This window comes from Pristis pectinata, chromosome 29 (genome assembly GCF_009764475.1).
Source record: "Pristis pectinata isolate sPriPec2 chromosome 29, sPriPec2.1.pri, whole genome shotgun sequence".
Taxonomy (NCBI): domain Eukaryota; kingdom Metazoa; phylum Chordata; class Chondrichthyes; order Rhinopristiformes; family Pristidae; genus Pristis; species Pristis pectinata.
Genome location: NC_067433.1, coordinates 20,949,855 through 20,973,750, shown reverse-complemented (window position 1 = coordinate 20,973,750; position 23,896 = coordinate 20,949,855). Strand labels below are relative to the sequence as shown.

The 23,896-nt window shown below is 46.4% G+C and overlaps 1 protein-coding gene across 3 annotated transcripts in view; it reads right to left on the bottom strand.

Moving 5' to 3' along the window:
* The window catches only part of LOC127584451 (FHF complex subunit HOOK interacting protein 2A-like), a 69,166-nt gene that overhangs the window by 41,700 nt on the left and 3,570 nt on the right, over window positions 1–23,896 (bottom strand). For all 3 annotated transcript variants that reach the window (XM_052041272.1, XM_052041273.1, XM_052041274.1), the window contains exons 2-6: window positions 20,476–20,554; window positions 16,949–17,118; window positions 16,411–16,515; window positions 13,765–13,887; window positions 8,106–8,348 (exon numbers count right to left, since the gene is read on the bottom strand). In XM_052041272.1, the coding sequence (XP_051897232.1) occupies window positions 8,106–8,348; window positions 13,765–13,887; window positions 16,411–16,515; window positions 16,949–17,118; window positions 20,476–20,554 (720 nt within the window). The remainder of the gene's footprint in view (window positions 1–8,105; window positions 8,349–13,764; window positions 13,888–16,410; window positions 16,516–16,948; window positions 17,119–20,475; window positions 20,555–23,896) is intronic.

Sequence of the window (23,896 nt, the reverse complement as noted above, 5' to 3'; positions counted from 1 at the left end):
GCCCTACCACAAATGTCACACGTATTCAGATATAATTCCCCTGCATCATCACTTGTTGTTCTTTTTGCCAATGTGTGTCAATTCAGTTTTCCGTATTGAATTTGATTGCCCTTATTTATGCCTTATTGTGATCTTTTATTGTCCTACTCACTGTTTATCATGCTTCCAAATATTGTGTCATTTGCAAGTTTGGAAACCTTACCCCACGTATACAGGCCTAGGTCAACAACATATGGCAAAAATGCAGTGGGCTCAGCATAGACTAAGGCAACACCACAGTCTCCTGCCCTCCAGTTTGAGAAACAACCAATAGCTTTCTGCCTTTAAACCAATTTCTTCTTTATACTGATAGTGACTGTTTAATTCTATGGGCTTCAGTTTTACTAACTATCTTTCAGTGTGGGAGTCAGTCACATATCTTCATGGAGCTGACACACAATATTTCCCTTCATTAATCTTCTCTGGGGGTTTCGTGGCAGCTGAGGCCAATGTGGGAACCACAGACTTTTTGCCTTTTACAACTATGATCTCTGGTTTTGGACATCTCTGCCTTGGTGAAAAGGTTCTTACGATCTACCCTATCTACGAAAATGATTGATGAGGGTAGGGCAGTGGATGTTGTCTACAAGGACTTTAGTAAAGCCTTTGACAAGGTCCCTCATGGAAGGCCGATCCAGAAAATTAAAGCATGGAGACTTGGTAGAGTGTATTCAAAATTGGCTTGGCCATAGAAGACAGAGGGTTGTGGTGGAGGGTTGTTATTCTGACTAGAGGTCTGTGAACAGTGGTGTTCCACAAGACCTCTATGATTTGTGATACATACAAAGGATTTAGACAGAAATGTAGATGGGCTGATTAGTAAGTTTGCAGACAACACAAAAACTGGCAGAGTTGTGGATAGTGAGCAAAGGGATTCAGCAGGATATAGAGCAGTTGGAAATGTGGGCAGAGAAATGGCAGATGGAGCTCAATCCAGAAAAGTATGAGGTGTTGCATTTTGGGAGATCAAAAGAGGAAAATATACAGTAAATGGCAGGACCCCCAGGAGCACTGATGTACAGAGGGGTCTTGGAGTGCAAGTCCATAGCTCCCTGAAAGTGGCAACACAAGTGGATAGTGGTAAACAAGGCAAACGGCATACTTGCCTTCATCGGTCAGGATTTGACTATAAAATAAGGAAAGTCATGTTGCAGCTGTATAAATCTTTGGTTTGGCTACATTTGAAGTACTGTGTGCAGTTCTGGTTGCCCCATTCCAAGAAGGATGTGGAGGCTTTGCAGAGGGTGCAGAAGGAGCCCACCAAGATGTTGCCTGGATTAAAATCTTTTAGCTATAAGGAGAAGTTGAATGGGCTTGAGTTGTTTTCTCTGGAGCGTCAGAGGCTTGGGGGGGAGGGGTGTGACCTGATATATAACCAGGAGAGACATAGATATAGTAGTTAGGCAGAGTTATTTTCCCAGCATGGAAATGTCAGATACCAGAGAGCATACCATAGATTTAAGGTGAGAGGGGAAAAGCTTGAAGGTGAATAGTGAGGCAAGTTTTTTTTTACACAGAGAGTGGTGGGTGCCAGGGACGTGCTGCCGGGGAAGTGGTGGAGGCAGATATGATAACAATGTTTAAGAGGCGTTTGGGTAGTCAAATGAACAGGCAGAGAATGGAGGAATAGAGACCATGTGCAAGCAGATGGGATTAGTCTGAATTGGCATCATGGTCGGCACAGACGTGTTCATGTGCTGTAATGTTTTACGTTCTATGTTCTATGCCTCTCATAATTTAGTTTCCCTCTCTCAGGTCCCCCTCAGCCTCCCCTGCTCCAAAGAGGGGAGCCAAATTGCTGAATTTGAGGAGGGCATTCCAGTCCCCGCACAACTGATGTCATGTCTGTCAGAATCTGCTGAGCCTCCACAGCTCCCTCCATCCACCATCTAGTCATTAGGTATCAGGTTGTCCGCTGGAGCTCTGCTCTTAGGTGCTTCGTCCATGCCCACTATTTTACTCATCCACACTAAGCCCATTGCCTGCATTGGGTCTGTAACCTTTCCAAGACTTTCCTATTCACAGCTGCACTCAGAGGGGACATAATGGAGGGCTCATCCACTGAGTCCATATGGGTAGAGCTCAAAAATAAGAAAGGTGCAATCACTCTAATGGGATTATACTACAGACCCCCCAATAGCCACTGGGACATTGAGGAACAGGTATGCAGGCAGATTAGGGAAAGGTGCAAAAACAACAGGGCTGTTGTCGTGGGTGACTTCAACTTGCCCAGTACAGACCGGGACCTCCTTAGTGCAAGAGGGTTAGAAGGGGCAGAATTTGTTAGGTGCATCCAGGAGAGTTTCTTAAAACAGTATGTGGGTAATCCAAGAAGAAGAGGGGCCATATTGGACCTGGTGTTGGGAAATGAGCCTGGCCAGGTGACTGACCTTTCAGTGGGGGAACATTTAGGAAACATTGATCACAAATCCTTAAGTTTTAAGATAGTTATGAATAAGGATAAGTATGGACCTTGCAGGAGAGTATTAAATTGGACCAGGGTAAATTATGAGAGCACTGGGCAGGAACTAGGGAGAGGTAATTGGGAACAGCTGTTTTTGGGCGAGTCCACATCTGACATGTGGAGGGGGTTTAAAGACCAACTGCACAGAGTACAGGACAGGGATGTTCCAGTAAGGAAGGACAGGATGGCAAGGTAAGGGAACCTGTCGAGAGAGGTGGTGAATTTAGTCAAGAAGGAAAAAGAAGCATATGTACAGTTTAGGAAATTAAAAACAAACACGGCTCTTGAGGATTATAAAGAAACCAGGAAAGAACTCAAGAAGGGAATTAGGAGAGCCAGGAGGGGCCACAAAAAGTCCCTGGCAAGTAGGATTACAGAGAATGCCAAGGCATTCTGAGATAAAGGAGGTAGTGTTGGGTCCCTTGAAGAACATTAAGGTGGATAAGTCCCCAAGGCCAAATGAGATATACCCCAGGTTATTGAGAGACGAGATTTCTGGGGCCTTGACCAAGATCTTCGTGTCCTCTCTAGCCACAGACAAGGTCCCTGGGGACAGGCAGGTTGAATAATGTTATTCCATTATTCAAGAAGGGTAATAGGGATAATTGTGGAAACTAAAGACTGATGAGTCTCATGTCAATAGTAGGGAAGCTACTGGAGAGGATTCTTAAGGATAGGATTTATGAGCATTTGGAAAACCATGGCCTAATTAGGGACAGTCAGCACGGCTTTGTGAGGCGCAAGTCGTGCGATATTCTCTACATGGATTTTAGTAACGCATTTGACAAGTTCCCTCATGGGAGGCTCATCCAGAAGATTAAGATGCATGCGATCCATGGTGAATTGGCTGTTTGGATTCAGAATTGGCTTCCCTATAGAAGACAGAGGAAAGTGGTCAAAGGGAATTATTCTGGCTGGAGATCGTGACTAGTGGACCATACCGGGACCTCTGCTGTTTGTGATGTATGTAAAGAACCCGGATAAAAATGTAGATGGGTGGGTTAGTAAGTTCACAGATGATACAAAGATTGGTGGTGTTGTGGATAGTGTAGAATATTGCCAAAGGGTACAACAGAATATAGATCAGTTGCAGATATGGGCAAAGAAATAGCAGATAGAGTTTAAACTGGCTAAATGTGAGGTGTTGCACTTTGGGAGATCAAATGTAAAGGGACAGTACACGATTAATGACAGGGCCCTTAAAAGCATTGATGTACAGAGGGATCTTGAGGTCCCAGTCCATAGCTCCCTGAAAGTGGCTGCACAGGTTGATAGGGTGGTAAAGAAGGCGTATGGCATGCTTGCCTTTATTAGTCGAGGCACTAAAGTCAAGAGTCGGGAAGTCATGTTGCAGCTTTATGAAACTCTAGTTAGGCAGCATCTGGAGTATTACATTCAGTTCTGGTCTCCCCATTACAGGAAGAATGTGGAGGCTTTGGAGAGGGTGCAGAAGATGCTGCCTGGACTGGAGCGCATGTGCTATAAGGAGAGATTGGACAAACTTGGGTTGTTTTCTCTGGAGCGGCGGAGGCTGAGCGGAGACCTGATAGAGATTTATAAGATTATGAGGGGCATAAGGTTATGAGTAGACAGCTGGTATCCTTTTCCCAGGGTCGAAATGACTTATACTAGGGGGCATGCATTTAAGGTAAGATGGGGTAAGTTCAAAGGAGATGTGCAGGGCAAGTTTTTTCACACAGAGAATGGCAGGTGCCCGGAATACATTACCACGGGTGGTCGTGGAGATAGAGACGTTCAAGAGGCTCTTAGATAGGCACATGAATGTGCAGAGAATTAAGGGATATGCAGGCAGAAGGGATTCATTTAGTTAAGCACTTAATTACTAGTTTAATTAGTTCAGCACAACGTTGTGGGCCGAAGGGCCTGTTCCTGTGCTGTATTGCTCTATGCTCCATGTATTCAAGTGCCTAAGTGTCCCTTAACTGTACCTGATTCCACCACCTCCCCTGGCAGCATGTTCCAAATACCAACCGTTCTCTGGATAAAAAACTTTCCCCTTAAATACCCTTTAAAACTCCTCCCCCTCACCTTAATCCTATACCCTCTTGTTTTTGATACCCTTGGCATGGGTAAAAGATTCAATATACCCTATTTACATGCCTGAGTTCACGGTGATGATAGTGGAGCAGGTCTGTCCCTGTTGGGATTGTGATGAAGGCCCTGATACTCCAGGTCTCTGGCTTCACCTTGTGGAGCGGGAGGTGCCTGTGCATGGTTTTGACATGAGGTAGGTGTCACACACCAGCTACCGCATGGCCTTCAGAGACCGAGGACTTTGTTCAGTGGTCCGGACCCCCAAAACAGCTGGAGACCAGGTGTCGCTGCACGGGTGCGCATGTAGGTGTCCTCCTACACGTTCATACTCGCTCAAGTGCACACACAGATACAGACATATGCACACACACAGGCACGGACATGCACACATGGATACAGACATGCACACATATTGACATGCACGCACACACAGACACATATATGGACACACACACAAACATATGTACACACACATACAAACACACGTACATGCACACACACACACGCACACGCACACACACACAGGTGTTCAGGTTCAGGAGCACTTTGCGCATTTTGCCTCCCTCCAGGTTTCTCACCTGCCCCTCCCTCACTGTCCTGTGCTCTGGTTGTGTTTTCCCAAGTCCAGCCGGGTACCAGGTCCCATTCCATGGCACTGGATCCAATCACACACCCAACTACATTGCCAGTCCCTGGCTGCGCCCACATACCAACCCCCCCACACACCAACCACACACCGACAGCCCCACACACCAACCACATACTGACCCCCCCCACGCGCCAAACCCCGCACATGCCAACCACACACCGACCCCCCCCCACACACACCAACCACACACCGACAGCTCCACATACTGACCCCCCCCACACACACCAACCACACACCGACAGCTCCACATACTGACCCCCCCCACACACCAACCACAGACTGACCCCCCCACAAACCATTCATACACTGACCCCACCCCCCACACACCAACCACATGCCGGCCGACCCCCCCCCCTACACCAACCACACACCAACCCCCCCAACACACCGACTCCCCCCACACACTGACCCCCCCCACACACACCAACCACAGACCCCTCCCCCACACACCGACCACACACTGACCCCCCCCCCCCCACACACCGACCACACACTGACCCCCTCCTCCCCCACACACCCAACCACACAGGTCACCAACTGTGGCTGACCACTGAACAACAGCATACCCTGACTCCAGCCAAGCATCTATCCGCACTGGTCCTCGACTCTGTCTGCATTCCTAGCCGCAGCCTGCCCTGCCCCTGGTCTCACACCTAACCTCACCGCCCTTTACACATCTCTACAAGAGTTCTGGGCATCCTTCCACACATACCGCTAATCTCTGCTCATATTTTCCTCCTTGCTTGAGTTAGTTTAAATTTTACTTTCATTCTCAGCTTTTTATATTCAGCCTGTTTCTTACTGCAGTTATTCACCTGACGTGCTTCTAACCCTCTCCTCCGGCATCTTCTACCTCTTAGAAGGTTGCTGATTGTTCTGTTACTCTTTTAGTTATCAACTTTTAGGCTTTACCTCAGTCGGATCCCTTCTCATTCCCCCTCCAATTTAGAAATTATACTTTTGATTTCTCCTCGTCTCTTTCCATTATCAACCCAAACCTTATGAACACCGTTCTCCAAGTGTTCTCCCACAGACATTCCACAGAATGAAATCCAACAATTCCTCAATCCTTACTGAGCCCTTCATATCAACAACCATGCTATAGTGGCTGTGGAGGAGGCGTCAGGACAATGTGATGTGTTTAGAGCGACAGCATCCAGTTGGACTGTGAGGTACCCACAATAGGAATGTAATAAGTACAGAGTGTGTGGGCTGAAAGTTACACATCAGCTGTTCCATTATAATGGTGTCTCTCCAGTACATGCCATTCCTGTTTATATGAGGTGACACAGGCCATTTCTTGGGCCATACCAAAATTTCCCGATCTGTTGCTTCCTAATTTCCCCCATGGAATCAGAATTAACATGCTAATGTTTAACTCCAGACAGCTGTGAAGCACAGTTTCTGTGATCATTCACAAGAGAGTCACAGTCACAAAGATACAAGACGGACACAGCCCCTTGACACAGCCCACAGCCACTGAGTCTGCGCCCACCATTGACACTAATCCCACATTAATCACATTTTTCCCTCCTCTACCACTCACCGACACATTAGGGGCAATTTACAGTGGCCAATTAACTTACCAACCTGGACGTCTTTGGGATCTGAGTGTAAACCAGAGTGCACAGACGAAACCGATGTGGTCACAGGGAGAATGTGCAAACTTCACACAAATACCACCCCATGGCAGAATCTGGCGCTGTGAGGCAGTGGCTCTACCAGTTGCACCACTGTGCCACCAGGAAGATTTTGGGGATTTAAGGGAATCAAAGGACTGTGACTGTGAAGGGAAACGAGGCTGAGGTAGAAGATTACTGGAAGAGCAGATTCGAAAGGTCAAGAGGCCTATGCTTGGTTCTATTTCTAATGTCCTTATAATTCTGTTCCCAGTCAAAGCACTTGATGAAGATTATTTTCTGATTTGAAGCCACAGAGAATGGCCCCAGCAGGACGAGGAAACAAGAATCAACATCATTTCTGGGTATTGGATTACTGTTGCTACTTCCATTCTTTGCATGTCTTTACTTCTAGATTCCATATGATAAAAAGAATGGGTAAACTATTGCTTAAAATCAACAGTGCTCTATCACAGGCATTTGATACAGTGGGAGATGAACATGTTCTTGGGCCACTATGTAAGCGATAAATTTGTCTTTTCCTAACTTTTAGTACAGTGGTTAATTTGTCAGACTGTAATCCAGAAACTGGGACTGAGAAACCAGAGATCTGAGTTTAAATCCCACATAAGGAAAGCTGTGAAATTTCAATTCAGTTAATAATTGGAATTAAATAAAAAGTTAGTAATTAAAAATAATGACCATGAAAGTGCTAGCTTTTGTTAAAACCCATCTGATCCATGAATGTCCTTCGGGGAACAAAATCTGACCCCTTTACTCAGTCTGGCTTCCTGTGATTACAGACGACTGATGCAGTTGACTCCTAAGTGATTAGCCGTTCAGTTCAAGGACATTTGGGAGTGAGCAATAAATGTTGACCTTGCCAGTGAGTCCAAAAAATGAATTTGAAAAATTAATTAATTAGTTAATTCTTGACTAGAATACTTTAACAATTAATAGACAGTTTGATCTGAATTAATACAAAGGTAAAATGCAAGATTCCAAATAGTCCCATTTTTAAAGTAATCTGTAAGAATGAAGATGCTTTAGACTATTATTATTTTTAGCATTAAATCAGTAGTCTTATGAGAAACTCAAATGAGGAGCTCGTTTTGCAACGTCAAGAATGAAATTCCAGCAGAAATCAACAATTAAAATTACTTGTTAATTATGCATCACTGGCTCCCAACCCTCCTGCTCCATATCACTTGCCTCCCTACAACCCTGATCGTTATCCTCCATTCTCAATCCACCATACCATAAGTTATTTCAGACATACCTGACTTGAGGTCAGAGTTAGTACAGCATGAAGCAGGTTCTTCTCCAGCTGGGTGCCTCTGTCCTCAGGGCTGAGGCAGACAGGACTTTTACATGCCACAGGAGGTTGGACAGTGTGCGATGAGCTAGCCTCTGGAGTCAAACCCGATGTTGATGCTTGTGCAGAATCAGCATCTTGCTGCTGAATTTCAGTCTCCTCAGGGGAAGATGACAATGATCTTTTGGAATCAGCAAATTTCTTCTTCTGAAAGAACATTTCATGAGAAGGAAGCAGTGAGAAGCATCAGCATATCTAAACTGAAGTCACCCAATGAAGTCACATAGACAAATGTCTTTACTTCCCTCCCTCAATTCACCAAGAGCCCTCTGTAGTCGACTGCATTTGGTATTCACAATGTGGTCTCCTCTACAGTGGAGAAACAAAAACATATTGGATGATGACTTTGCGGAGTACTTGCATTCAGTCCACAGGAGTATCCACCTCAATCCCACTCTAACCTATCTGTCCGTGGCCTCCTGCACTGTTACAATGAGGCCCAATGCAAGGTTAAGGAACAGCCTCTAGTCTTCCGCCTGGGCAAGTTGCAGCCCTCAGTACTCAACATCAAATTCTCCAAGTTTAGATTACTTACTCTTTCTTTCTGTTTATTTCAAAACTGGCCATTTCTGCCTGTTATCTTTTAGGCTCAGTTCTTTTTCTACTTGTACAGCCTGGTCTGCTGGGTATGTCTCTGCTGGGCATCTCTGCCAGACGTGTCCCTGCTGGGCATCTCTGCCGGACGTGTCCCTGCTGGGCATCTCTGCCGGACGTGTCCCTGCTGGGCATCTCTGCCGGACGTGTCCCTGCTGGGCATCTCTGCCGGACGTGTCCCTGCTGGGCATCTCTGCCGGACGTGTCCCTGCTGGACATCTCTGCTGGACGTGTCCCTGCTGGGCATCTCTGCCGGATGTGTCCCTGCTGGGCATCTCTCTGCTGGGTACGTCCCGAGCTCTTACTATCAGCAACACATCACACTGACAAAGAAACATAATCTGAACCTAACAGCTACTGACCCTCATTTGTTCTCACCCTATCAAAGATATTTCCTTTGACCTACCCATCCCTCCCCACCTCCTACTAACTCGTTCTCTCATTCCCAGTTCTGATGAAGGCTCTGGACTGGAAACATTAGCTGTTCCTCTCTCCACAGATGCTGCTTGATCTGCTGACTTCTTCAGTATTTTTTGTTTTATTTCAGATTTCCAGTGTCTTCAGTTTTTTCCATTTCAGTCTTTCCAGTCTATTGTTTCAGGCTCCCTAATTTAGCAGACAAGCACAGAGATTCCAGCCACAGATGGACTGAAATCTCACATCTCACAAGCCATGAAACGTTAACCCTGTCATTTCAGTGATGACGTAAGTGGAAGGAGAAAGCAGGGAGGGCAAGGGCAGGGGCAGAGAGGGCAGGGTAGGGTCCCCTGCCCAGGCATAAAAAGGGAAGATAGAAGATTTGACAGTGAGAATAGGGGGAGATATGGGCATGAAGCGAATCACAGAATGGCCATTGCTCCAAAGGAGCCCACTCAGACCATCGGGTCCACACCAGTTCGATGTAAAAGAAATCCAGTTAGCCCCACTCCCTAGTCCTCTCCCCATAACCCTTCCTTTCAGAGTTATTTAGCTTCCTTTTGAATTCAATTTATCTCTACTATACTGGCAGTGCAGACCAGATCCTAACCTTTCACTGTATGAACAGATTCCTGTCAGTGTCATTTTTGGTTGTTTACCATTCTATGTCGTCTAATTCTTGACCCCTCAGTCAGAGGAAACTGTTTCTCTCTGTCTGCACCTTTTTACCTCCCAGTTCTACACACCAAGGACAATACATCATTCTCTTCAGGAAAGGTGGGGGGGGGCAGGAAGTGGGGGAGTAAAAAGAGAGAGTGAGAGAGAGTGAGAGAGAGTGAGAGAGAGTGAGAGAGAGAGAGTGTGTGTGAGAGAGAGAGAGAGAGAGAGAGAGAGAGAGAGAGAGAACAAACCACAGATTCAATTGCCTGGCAGCAGTAAAGGAAGATGCAGAAATCTATTATTTAAGAAAATGATGATAAGTCACATGGGAAATAATAATGGGATTGGGCAGAGTCAACCTACATTGATGTTATATTGATAAATCTGCTGAGATCTATTGAAGTTGTAACTGATAGAAAGGATACAAGTGAATATATTGATGTGTGCGGAAGGCCGTTAGTAAGGTTAATAAACAAATCTATGGCACACAATGTTGGAACTAATGTACTGGTATGGAGTGAGGATCGGTTACTGGATAGACAACATTTGGGGGTAAAGAGTTCATTATTAGGTTGGCAGGCTGTGACCAACGGAATGCTGCAGGGGTCAGTGCTGGGGCCCTCACCTTCTGTTATATACACTAACGATCTGGATGTGAATGAAGGAGGCAAGATTCACAGATGACACAAACATCGTTGAGAGTGAGGAGGGCAGCCTTTGGTTACAGGATGATAATGATGAATCAGTACGATGGGCAGAACGATAGCAGATGGAATTTATTCCTGAAGGAGGAGAGCTGAGGCATTTTGGAAGGATAGTAAGGCTGGGATAAATGCAACAAACCAGCAAGTGCTAAGGGACAGAGGGAGACCTTGGTGTTCATGTCCAAGGATCTCTACAGGCAACAGCATGGGTAGATCAGGAGGCTGAAAAGACAAATGGGATACTTGCCAGGCCACAGAATAAAAGAGCAACAAACAATCCGCTAGAAGACCTCAGCAGGTTGAGCAGTGGCTGTGGGAGGAAAGGCACATGCACCTGTCTACCTCAACGGTGCTGAGGTCAAGAGGGTTGAGAGCTTCAAGTTCTGAGGAGTGAACATCATCAACATGTCCTGGTCCAACCACAAAGACAACACAGCCAAGAAAGCTCACCAGTGCCTCTACTTCATCAGGAGGCTAAAGAAATTTGGCACGTCCCCTTTGACACTCACCAACTTTTATCAATGCACCATAGAAAACATACTATCTGGATGCATCACAGCTTAGTGTGGCAACTGCTCTGCCCGGGACCTCAAGAAACTGCAGAGAGTTGTGGACACAGCCCAGCGCATCACGGAAACCAACCTCCCCTCCATGGACTCTGTCTCTACTTCTCGCTGCCTCGGTGAAGCAGCCAGCATAACCAAAGACCACACCCACCCGGGACATTCTCTCTTCTCCCCACTCCCATCGAGCAGGAGATACAAAATCCTGAAAGCACATACCACCAGGCTCAAAGACAGCTCCTATTCTGCTGTTATAAGACTATCGAACGGTTCCCTAGTACGATAAGATGGACTCTTGACCTCACAATCTACTTCGTTATGACCTTGCACCTTTTTGTCTGCCTGCGCTGCACTTTGTCTGTAGCTGTGACACTTTACTCTGCATTCTGTAGTGTTTTACCCTGTACTACCTCAATGCACTGTGTAATGAATTGATCTGCATGAACGGTATGCAAGACAAGGTTTTCACTGTACCTTGGTACAAGTGACAATAATAAACCAATTCCAGTTGTTGATATTTCCGTACGAAACCTGCGCCAGGGCTGGGAGTGGAGAGGCGAGATGGCCGGTATAAAGAGGGGAAGGGGAGTGGTGATTGGTGATAGTCTTCTAACTCTACCTCTGCTCATCTCTCCCACCTGGCACTACCTGCCTGTCACCTCCTCAGTCCACCAATCATCTCAGAGTCCTTCCTCGTCACTCCCCTTTCCCTCTTCATACCGGCCATCTCGCCTCTCCACTCCCAGCCCTGATGCAGGGTTTTGACCAGAAATATCAACAATTCCTTTCCTCCCACAGATGCTGCTCGACCCGCTGAATTCCTCCAGCAGATTTTGTTGCTCCAGATTGCAGCATCTGCCGTCTCTTGTGTCTCCACAAAGAAAAAGAGAAAGGAGGTCGTGGTACAACAGTGGCACAGCTGGTAGAGCCACTGCCTCACAGCGCCAGAGACCTGGGTTCAATGCTGGCCTCAGGTGCTGTCTGTGAGGAGTTTGCACGTTCTCCCTGTGACCTCATCGGTTTCCCCTAGGTGTTCTGGTTTCCTCCCACATCCCAAAGACATACAGGTTAATTGGTCCTGAATGTGTAGGTGAGTGGTAGAATCTGGCGGAGTTGATGAGAATGTGGGGAGAATAAAAAAATAAGATTAATGTAAATGGGTGGTTGATGGTTGGCATGGACTCGGTGGGCCGAAGGGCCTGTTTCTGTTCTGTGATGGTATAATACTGTGATCATTGTTTTCTAGACATTTCCCCACTGACACTTGCTCTGCTTGACTTGAATCAAGTTCAGCAATTGGTGCCTTCCTTGTTGGCCCAGTAACGTAACAATCAAGAAAGTTCTCTTGAGCACACTTGAGAAACTCGTCTCCCTCTGTGCCTCTTTTGGAACTCCGATCCCAGTCTTACATAGTGACATCCCCGATTATCACTAATTTTGCACATCTCTGCAATTTTGGTGCAAACTTATTCCTCAATATCTTTTCCACTAGGAGGCATCCAATGAATATTCCCTGTAATGTAATTGTACTGTACCTCTGCTGGAATGTAAACAGATAGACTCTGTCCTTGATTGTTCAGGACTTTCTCTCCACAGCAATGCAATATTCTCCCTAATCAATGTGGCCACTTCCTCTCTTTATTCCCTTCCCTATCTTTCCCGAATACCTTGTAACCAGCAATAGTTAAAAACCATTTCCACCTCTAATTTAACCAGGTCTCTATTAGTGACAAAACATCATAGTAGTAAGTTGTGTGGGCCAGCTCACTAGCCTGATTTAGTATGCTTCTTGTGTTTATATACACAATATTATAAATGAGCAACAGATATGAATAAAGAATGAGCAGATAAAAAAGTCTTGAGTTGTCAGGAAGAAAGTGTTCAGCCTCAGGATTGGTGCCCTCTCATCTTTTGTGCCCTCTCTAGCCCTAAACTCTGCATGGCAGTAAAATAACTGTGCCATTTACCCGCTTGGCATACAATGACTAACCTCACAAAACAAAAGCTTTCCAAATTCACAAAGGACCTTTCACCCACAATAGGGCAGTAAAATGTGAGGCCAGGTTGCCAATTTGCTGCAAGAGAAGTTTTTGGCCAACACTTGATAGATGGAGATAGTTGAATTAATTTATGTCCCCAGTGTTGCAAGACTCTGTGAGAGGAAGCACACCTGTGCATTTGAAAGCAGAGGTCTTGATGCTACAGCTTCAATCAGGGTTATTGTTAAATCTACAAAACTAACAGCATCTAAACTGTAAAAGACGGCCTTTCTGATTTAAGCCTCAGATACCCTTGCAACACCAAAATCGATGTAAATGTCAACTCTTGACCTCACAACCTACCTCGTCATGGCCTTGCACCTTATTGCCTACCTGCACTGTACTTTCTCTGTAACTGTAACATAATATTCTACATTCTGTTATTGCTTTTCCCTTGTACTACCTTGATGTACTGATGTTGTGAAATTATCTGTACGGAAGGCATGATTTTCACTGTACCTCAGTACATGTGACAATATTTAACCAATTACCAATTCCATGTCATATTCCAGCTTACTATACATGAACTCTAAAAGGAGTTGGACACTGCAACAGAGGACACAGTGGTAGGTGGGACTCAACCTACCTCTATGAAGAAGTTCATCAGATAAGGATGCTGCTTTAGTTTCGTGCAGACTGTAGTTAGAAACTGTACTTCCTCTTTTTCTGTTCTGGATGCAGGGTCCTCACCACACAAACAGATCAACTTCTATCAGAACCAACAGAGATCAAACATGCAGATTAGCCACATGGAAACCTGTGGTGCACGTGTCCAATAAGTATCCACCACATTAAAACTTTATATTTAACTAAATTTAATAAAATTCAGAATTTACAACATGGAACGTAGAACAATACAGGACAGGAACAAGCACTTCAGCCCATGGTGTTGCACCAAACTGATTAAACTAATGATGCCTAATTATACTCATCCCTTCTGCCTGCACATGGTCCATATCCCTCCATTCTCTGCACATTCATGTACCTGTCTCAGAGCCTCTTAAGTGGCTCTATTGTATCTGCCTCCACCACCACCCCTGGCACATGCCAGGCACCTACCACTCTCTGTGTAAAAAACTTGTCCCACACATCTCCTTTGAATTTTCCCCCTCTCAACTTAAATACATGTCCTCTAGTTTTATACATTTCGACCCTGGGAAAAAGATACCGGCTGTCTACTCTATCTGTGCCTCTCATAATTTGGTAAACTTCTATCAGGTCTCCCCTCAGCCTCCGCCGCTCCAGAGAAAACAACCAAGTTTGTCCAACCTCTCCTGATAGCACATGCCCTCTAATCCAGGCAGCAGCCTGGTAATCCTCTTCTGCACCCTCTCCAAGGCCTCCACATTCTTCCTATAATGCGGCGACCAGAACTGAACGCAATACTCCAGATGCGGTCTAACCAGAGTTTTATAAAGCTGCAATGTAACTTCCTGGCTCTTGAGCTTAATGCCTGGACTAATAAAAGCAAGCATGCCGTACACCTTCCTATCATCCTCTCAACTTGTGCAGCCACTTCCAGGGACTCCCAAAGTGCAACACCTCACACTTGGCCGGATTAAACTCCATCTGCCATTTCTCCACCTATATCTGCAACTGACCTATGTCCCGCTGTATACTTTGGCAACCTTCCACGCTATCCACAACACCACCAACCTTTGTATCATCTGCAAACTTACTAACTCACCCACCCATGTTTTCATCCAAGTCATTTACATATCTCACCAACAGCAGAGGCCCCAGTACAGAACCATGCAGAACTAGGAAGTTGTGGGCGTGCTATATTGACGCTGGAAGTGTGGCGACACTTGCAGGCCGTCCCCAGAACACTCAATGCAAGAGATGCATTTCACTGTGTTTCGATGTACATGTGGCTAATAAAAATGTTATCTTATCTGTCTTCTATGAGCAAGCCAATCTGGAATCCAGTCAAGTCACCATCGATCCCATGCAACTTAATCTTCTGGATGAGCCTACCATGAGGGACCCTGTCGAATGCCTTACTAAAGTTCATGTAGACAACATCCATGTGGATAACATAAGGAGGAAACTGTGGAAAACATTGGAAGGAGTTAACACAACTGTTCACTGAAACTGTTAAACAACTGACTAGGTCAATGATGCTGTAGATGGAAATAATGAACCTCCCCACTGCTGCAGTGAAAGCAGTCGACGGACTTGCCCAGCGGCACAGGAGAAGGAAATAACAGACCAGCACAACGATATTGTGGAAAGAAATAACGGATCTTCCCACTCACACAGTGAAGGGCAGTAATAGAGAATCCCACCATTCCATGGAAGGAAGTAGTGGCCCACCAGTTGAGGCAATGGAAGGAGACTGAATGGAATATCCCCCACACTGATTACCAAGCTCTCATCCACCACCCCACTGACATTGCAGGAGGATAATGGAGTACCACACCATGTAATGAGGAAACGGGTTAGCTGGACTGATGCCTGGAGCTGAGGTGGCTGGTGCTGCCAGTGGGAAAGCCGTGGTTGGATCTGCCTTTGCTGCATGCTTTATGTGATGATCCACAGTCCCTGGGTCTTCATACCTTTCTTCACCATACACTCAAGACATGGAAGCCTTCTCATTGCCTCCCACTCAACAAGTTCTTCTGCAGCTTCTTCTAGACTGCTTTAATTTTCTGTTTCATTCCCACTTCGTTCTCTCGTCCTCAGCCTCTTGAATGTTCAGTGAAGTCCACCGGAAGCTCAAGAAACATCTTCTGCCGAGGCTTCTCATCTCAAATCTGAGTTCAAGAATTGCAAATCACCTTCACTGCCTCCATGCTCTTGGATATCAGGTATTGGCAATGATGCTGTCATAGGAATAATACCTCCTCTGGGCCAATCTCTTGTTTCAATGTTTGCTGCTTTTTGACCTGTTATCTTCTACGTATGAGCTGCTGAGCATTTCCAGCATCACTTAGAACTTTAGCTTAGTTTCCAGCCCCCACTGCACTTGACTACCGCTTCCCAGTGCTGACTCCATCATGTGCTCGTCTGGGTCTGACACAGTGGACAAGGATCAAGTGTCAATACAACTGCTCAGGAGTCTTGTAGATTGCACGTGTAGACTCACTGCAGTGCATCAGCTTGCAGAAGCTCACACAGGCACAATGACTGGGAATGCAAGCTGCGCATCAAGAGGTGAGAGGAAATGGGTAAATACTAAACAGAAGTCAATATTAAGTGCTTGGTTAGTGGGGGATTGCATTGGACTCACCTGGACAGGCCGGTGCACATTGACGTGAGGCAGCAACGGCTGCTGAATCTGCCCTAAGAGTTTGGTGGCGAGGACCAGTACCTGCTGTTTCATGCCAGGGGGATACTGCGAACAAGAAAACACAGCTCAGCTTGGCTCCTATGATGGCACATGCCTGAACCGACTCCCAATGTATCCTGCCAGCCCCAAACCTTGCTCAATAACCTGCTGGCTCCCTGCAACTGCACTCCAGCCAGCCCAGTCCACCCCAGTTCTCCTTTCCCATCAAACCTCACCCCCCACCAAAATTCTCGCCCCCACACTTACAACTGAGCATTCCTAGCCATCATTCCCCTTTCCTCAGCTCATTACCTCCCAGCCCCACCTATGTGACTCCAACAACTCACTGTCCATTCCCACCCACACCTCTTGTCCATCCATGCCAGTTCCTCCCTCTGATCCTCCAAGCCCCAACCCTGTCTTCACCAATATCTCACCATCTATTCCCCCCCCTTCCATTTGTGGTCTGTACCCCTCCCTCCCTACTAATTTTGCTTACCCCAGCCTTGGCCAGAGTACAGAGTGTCTCCAGTATTTTGTGCTGTAGGAAATATTCCATACATGGTCCTGTCTCTCCTGATCCACTCTGCTTCTCCTCGTAAACAAGTATATCCACCATCTGTCTTAGGCGCCATGGGATGTCCGTCTGCCTCACTGGAAGGTTTTCATCTGGAAAACAGCACCGTTAAAGAAGGCAATGCTGAATTTGTCGTAGTATTACAAATTACTAGGGACTGCCCATTCACTTCCAAAAGGACTTCCAGTGTCTGATTTCACCACTACACTGGCACACAGTAGACACTGAAGCAGTTAGCACTAACAACAACACATCACATCGATCCAAACCTGGCAGAACCAGTTACTGTTTCAGGATATCTATTCATCATCTGAGGTATTTTTGAAGCAGTACCTAGAGAGTCCTACTAGGGAGGGGGCTGCAGCTGACCTTATCTTAGGGAATAAGGATGGACAAGTGATAGAAGTGACTGGTGATAGCAGTGTAAGCATTCAGCATGTCCCTGTAAGGGTAAAAAAGCAAAGATGGTAGGTTTAAGGAACCTTGGCTAACAACGGTTTGAGTTTGATCAGGGAACAGAAGGAAGCACATATCAAGTATTGAATGAGTCACGAGGTTTATAGGAGGTACAGGAGAGAAAAAAGAATTCGGGGGACAAAAAAGATCCACAGAATGATCTTAGCAAGTAGGATTAAGGAGAATTCTAAAACCTTTTACAAGTATATTAGAAGCAAGAGGCTAGCTAAAGAAAGAGCAGGTTCCTCAAGGGAGCAAAGAGGTGGTCGCTGTGTGTTGCAATGAATATGAGTGGGGTCTAAATGAATACTTCTCATTGGTATTCACCAGGGAGGATGTGGAGGCAGGAGAGCCAAGGGAGGGATATGTTGATATTCCGGAGTATGTCTGTATCAGGAAGGAGGAAGTGTTAGAATTAATGGTGCACTTTAGGGTGGTTAAGATTTTGACAAGATCCTGCATGGTAGGGTGGTGTAGAAGGTTAAGGCACAAAGGATCTGAAACACCGTGTTGGCAAACTGGATCCAAAATTTACTTGGTGACAGAAGGGTACTGATGGATGGGTGTCTTTTTGACAGTAACAGGAAGTATACTGCAGGGAACGGTGCTGGGACCTTTACTGTTTGTCATATATATAAATGACTTAGATGAGAATGTAGGTCCCTACACCTCCTCTCTCACTACAATCCAGGGACCCAAACAGCCCACAAGCTCCCGGTTGCAATCCATTTCAACTCCCCTTCCCATTCCCACACCAACCTGTCAGTCAGCCTTCTCCACTGCCAGGGCGAGGCCAAATACAGACTAGAGGAACAACACCTCATATTCCGCTTGAGTGGTGTACAACCCAATGGTATGAACAGTGAATTTTCCAATTTCAGTTAACCGGCACTCCCTGTGCTCCTTTCTCTCTCCTGTTCACACCCCCCCGACCCCCGTCACCCAGTTTCACTCACCTAGTTGCATCTGCCCATCACCCCTCCCTTATCTGATTCCACTTATCACCTTCCATCAAATTCCAGCATCTGCAGCCTCTTGTGGCTCCACTTACCACCTTCCAGCCTCTGTATCTACCTTCACTCTCCCCTCTCCCCACCGGGCTCCATCTACCAGCCATCTCCCTCCTCATCCAGCTCCACCTAACCCTGCCTCACCCCTCCCTCTCATCTCTGGATACTGGCTCTCTCTCCTCTATACTCTCAGTCCTGATGCAGGGTCTCAATTCAAAAGCTCGACTGCCACTACTGTCGCTGCCTGATCTGCTGAGTTCCTGCTTAAGAATGTAGGTGGTCCGATTAGAAAGGATGCAGACAGCACAAAAATTGGTGGAGCCATAGATCGCGATAAAGGTTGTCAAAGGATATAGCAGTTGTCATAGATCAGCTGGAGAGTTGGGAGGTGCAGTGACAGCTGGAATGTAATCCAAAAAGGTGTGATGTAATGGGAAGTTAAATTCTGGTGGGAAGTTAAATAAATGACAGGGACCTCAGGAGCATTGATGTACAGAGACCGTGGAGTGCAAGTCCATAGCTTGCTGAAAGTGGTGACACAGGTGGATAGGGTAGTGAAGAAGGCATTTGGTACGCCTACCTTCGTAGGCCAAGGCATTGAGTATAAGAGAACGTCATGATGTAGCCGTACAAAATATTGGTTAGACTGCGCTTGGAGTACTGTGTACAGTTCTGGTCACCACACTACAGGAAGGATGTGGTAGTAGTAGAGTGAGCAAGAGATTCACCAGGGTGTTACCTAGAATGGAGGGCAGTAGTTATAAGGAAAGATCAGATAGGCCAGGATTCTTCTCACTGGACTGTAGGAGGCTGAGGGGTGACCTTATAGAGGTTTATAAAATTATGAGAGACACAAATAGGATAAGTGGAATCTTTTTCCCAGAACAGGGGAGTCTGGAACAAGAGGGCACAGGTCTCTGGAACAAGATGGGAAGGAGGAATTTAAAGGAGATCTGAGGGTAGGTGTTTCACAGAGGGTGGTGGCTATCTGGAACACGCTGCCAGAGGAGGTGGTGGAGACTCATATAATTACAGTGTTTAAAAGGCATTGGGGCAGGTACTTGGATAGGAAATGCATGGAATGATAGGGACCTAATGCAGGCAAACAGGATTAGTGTAGCCAGGCATCACAGTCAGCATGGACGAGATGGGCCGAAGGGCCCGTGTCTGTGCTGTACAATTCTATGATTCTGTGATCAGGGCAAGGTGCTGCAACACCAAACAATTAATTAATGCAACAACGATCCCAGGAATGCTTCCCACTGTGTAATGGACACAATGAACACAAGAACATACAAATGAGGAGCAGGAGTAGGCTGGTCAGCCCCTCAAGCCTCCTCCACCAAACAAGATCAGCACTGACCCAGTGCAGTGTATGGAACAATCGTAAAGCTACTATAACAACATTTAAGAGACATTTGGATAGGTACATAGACAGGAGGGGCCTAGAGGGATACGGGCCAAATGTGGGCAAGTGGAACCAGCTTGGTGGGGACCTTGGTCGGCATGGACCAGTTGGGCCGAAGGGCCTGTTTCCGTGCTGTGTGACTCTATGACCCAATCTTGGCAACAACAGCATTTTTGCAAATGTATGAAAAAATCCAAAAAGAGAAAAGTCTATCTGGTCTATTGCAGCCCATTTCTTGTCTCCTAACACCCCTAGTTCCCCAGTTCTCCAATCAAAGCTCCCAACTTTTCAATAAAGCCCACCCCCGAGACCCTTACTTCGCTCACCAAGGCCCATCCTCAGACCGTCATCTCTATCCTAATATTCCAATCAGTCTACTCCTCAATCCCCCCAATTCTCCCACTGAAGCCCACCCATCTTTCATCCAGCATATTAGTGCCGTCCAATTTGTTTTAACGATTTCCTTACGCAAGCGCCACTGCCCTCCCAAAAGACTGCTTCATACAGTGCATTAGAAAACATGCCATTCCACCTTAATTCATCAAAGACTCTTGAACATAACCATGCAGCCAAACCTGTGGTCACAATGTAATAATTGGTGATTCCTTTCCAGTGACCTATGAAGGACTCCAGCAACTGAATGGGCTCTTCCTCCTTTAACAGAAGAAACAAAGTAAAATGTTGCATGCAGAATTGTTTTGGAAAGCAGTTGTTGAGAAACAGTTTGGTTTAAACATTTTGCAAAGTGAAATAATACTACACAGAAATACTCTGAAGGAATACAGGCAGGACGTACATAGTGCCCTGACACAGGGACAGAACTTTCAGAGGCTTTAACGAAATTGCAAGAATGGGTTCAGCAAAGCGGGGCTGTGATAACTCAAGGATCACCTTTAACTCCCCTCCACTCCGACTGAGCCTAACCCCCAGGGAATCAGTTTACTGTCAACCCTCAGTTTGTGTCAGACTCCACAAGTGCCAGGAACACGGTGTGAAAGCTGGAAAATCCCAGTCTGAATACTGAGCCATCCAGGCAAAAGCAGCCAGGAGCTGCAACCCAAAGGGAGAGGAGTGAGGACAGCATCAAATATAATGCTACACCTACCACCCACCAAAGCACATTCAGCAGCTCCAGAGTCACCCCGTTCCCACTCCGAGATATCCTTGTCCAGTCCTGTCCCATCCCGTACCGACAGACAAGATTTCCAGACACTCCCGTTCTCTACCTCAGACTTTACCAAAGGCTTGTCCTCACCCTCGCCTGGCACCCTCACCCTTATCCTCCAGCCTAGACAGTCCTGTCCCCCACCCCTGATGGCCCTGACCCACCCAACGTCAGTCATCCAAACCAGACCAAGACATCCACCCCCAGGCAACAGCCAGATGTCCAACTCCCCATCGCCGGACAACATTCCCTGATGGTCCTGACAATGAGTGTCCTGTCCAGCAACCCAAGGAACATGACCTGCCTACCAACTCCCACAACACACAGGGATCGTCCTTTCCCCAACTGCAGACAACAGCCCAGGTCCTTCTCCTACCCTCAGACAATTCCGCACTGTTCTATGCCATAGACCTTGGCAGTACTCCTGTACAATACTACACCTAAACGACACTATCCGAATAATCCTGTTCACCATCCCTGCGCAGGTCTGATCCTGACCAACAGTCTCCAACAGTCCTGTCCCCGAGAACCAACACCACCCTCCCTGTTTCTGCCTCCCCAAACCCAAACTGTCCTGTTTTCATCACCAACAACTTCCTCAGAGTCCTAGATCCGAACTCCCGACAATCCTGACCCCCACCCTCCAAAGTGTCCATCACCAACACAACCTGACCCACAGCCAGTGAGCCCTGTCTCTCATGCTTAGGTTACATGCATACACAGTCCTATGACCCACCTTGAGAAAATCCAGTTCCTCACATCATGAAACCCACATGCAGACAGCACCTCCAAGCATCCCAATCCCCAAAAAATCCTGACACCCTATGGCACCTATGTTGTACATTTACTTAAGAAGGGCTGCAAAGAAAGACCTGGGACCTTTAGACCAGTAAGCCGAATATCTGGTAGGTAAATTACTAGAGGGGATTCTGAGGGATAAGATATACAAGCATTTGGAAAGACAGGGGTTGATTAGGGATAGTCAGCATGGCTTTGTGCGTGGGAGATCACGTCTCATGAAATTGATTGAGTTTTTGGAAGAAGGTCGATGAGGGCAGGGTGGTAGACGTGGTCTATATGATCTTTAGTAAGGCCTTTGACAAGGTTCCACATGATAGGCTGCTATGGAAAGTTAGATCGCTTTGGATCCAGGGAGAGCTGGCTAATTGGATACACAATTGGCTTGATGGTAGGAAGCAGAGGGTGATGGTGGAAGGTTGTTTATCAGACTGGAGGCCCGTGACTAGTGCCCTGGGCCCATAGCTATTTGTCATCTATATCAATGATTTGGATGAAAATGTACAAGGTACAGTTAGTAAATATGCAGATGACACTAAACGAGGTGGTGTCGTTGACAGTGAAGCTGGTTATCAGGATTTACAGAGGGATCTCAATCAGCTGGGTAAGTGGGCCAAGGAATGGCAAATGGAGTTTAACTTGGGTAAGTACAGGGTGTTGCATTTTGGGAATGCCCTGGGGAGTGTTGTAGAACAGAGGAGACCTAGGAGTACAAGCACATTGTTACCCGAAAGTGGCATTGCAGGTAGACAGGGTGAAGAAGGCTTTTGGCATGCTGGCCTTCATCAGTCAGAGCACTGAGTACAGAAGTTGGGATGTTATGTTGCAGTTACACAAGACGTTGGTGAGGCCACATTTGGAATATTGCAATCACTTTTGGTCACCCTGCTATAGGAAAGATACCATTAAGCTGGAATGAGTGCAGAGGAGATCTATGAGGATGTTGCCGGGACTCGAGGGACTGAGTTATGGAGAGATGTTGAGCAGGTTGGAACTTTATTCATTGGCACGTAGGAGAATGAGAGGTGATCTTATAGAGGAATTAGTGGGAGGTTTTAACTTCCCTAATATTGACCGGGCCAACCATTGTGTAAAAGGATTGGACAGAGTGAAATTTGTCCAAGAAAGCTTCCTTTATCCATATACAGAGGGAACTACTGGAGATGGTGAGACACAGGACCTCCCCCTGGGGAATGAGGTAGGGCAAGTCATGGAAGTGTCTGTTGGTGAGCACTTTGGGTCCAGTGATCATAATTCTATTAGTTTTAAAATAGTTATGGTGAAGGATACAACTGGTGCACAGGTTAAGGTCCTGAACTGGGGCAGAGCAAATTTTGGAGCCATTAGACAGGATATTGCAGAGGTTGATTGGACGAAATTGTTTGCAGGGAAAGGAGCATCTGCCAAGTGGGAGGCCTTTAAAAGTGTGACGTCAAGAGTTCAGGGCCTGAATGTTCCCGTTAGGATGAAGGGCAAGGCTGGCAGGTTTCAGGAACCCTAGTTCGTGATAGATATTGAGGCTTTAGTTAAGAAAAAGAGGGAGGTGTACACTGCGCATAAACAATTGGGAACTAGTGAATCTCTTGATGACTACAAGAAGTGTAGGAGTGCACGTAAAAGAAAAGTTAGGAGGGCAAAAAGAGGATATGAGAGGGATCTAGCAGGCAAGGCAAGGCAAGGCAAAATCCCAAGGGATTGTATAGGTATACTAAGAGTAAAAGAATGGGTAGGGAGAGAATAGGTCCTCTCAAAGATCAGCATGGCCATCTGTGTGTGGAACCAAAGGAAATGGGAGAGATTTTTTAATGAATATTTCTCTTCAGTTTTTACTGTGGAGAAAACGATGGAAGGTAAGGAAATGGGGGAAATGAGTGGCGGCATCCTGGACCACAGGCAGAAGGTATTAGAGGCCTCGGTGACGTTGTGAGGCCGCACATGGAGTATTGAGCACAGTTTTGGTCACCTTGTTATAGGAAAAATGTTATTAAACTAGAGAGAGTGCACAGGAGATTTACCAGGATGTTGCCTGGATT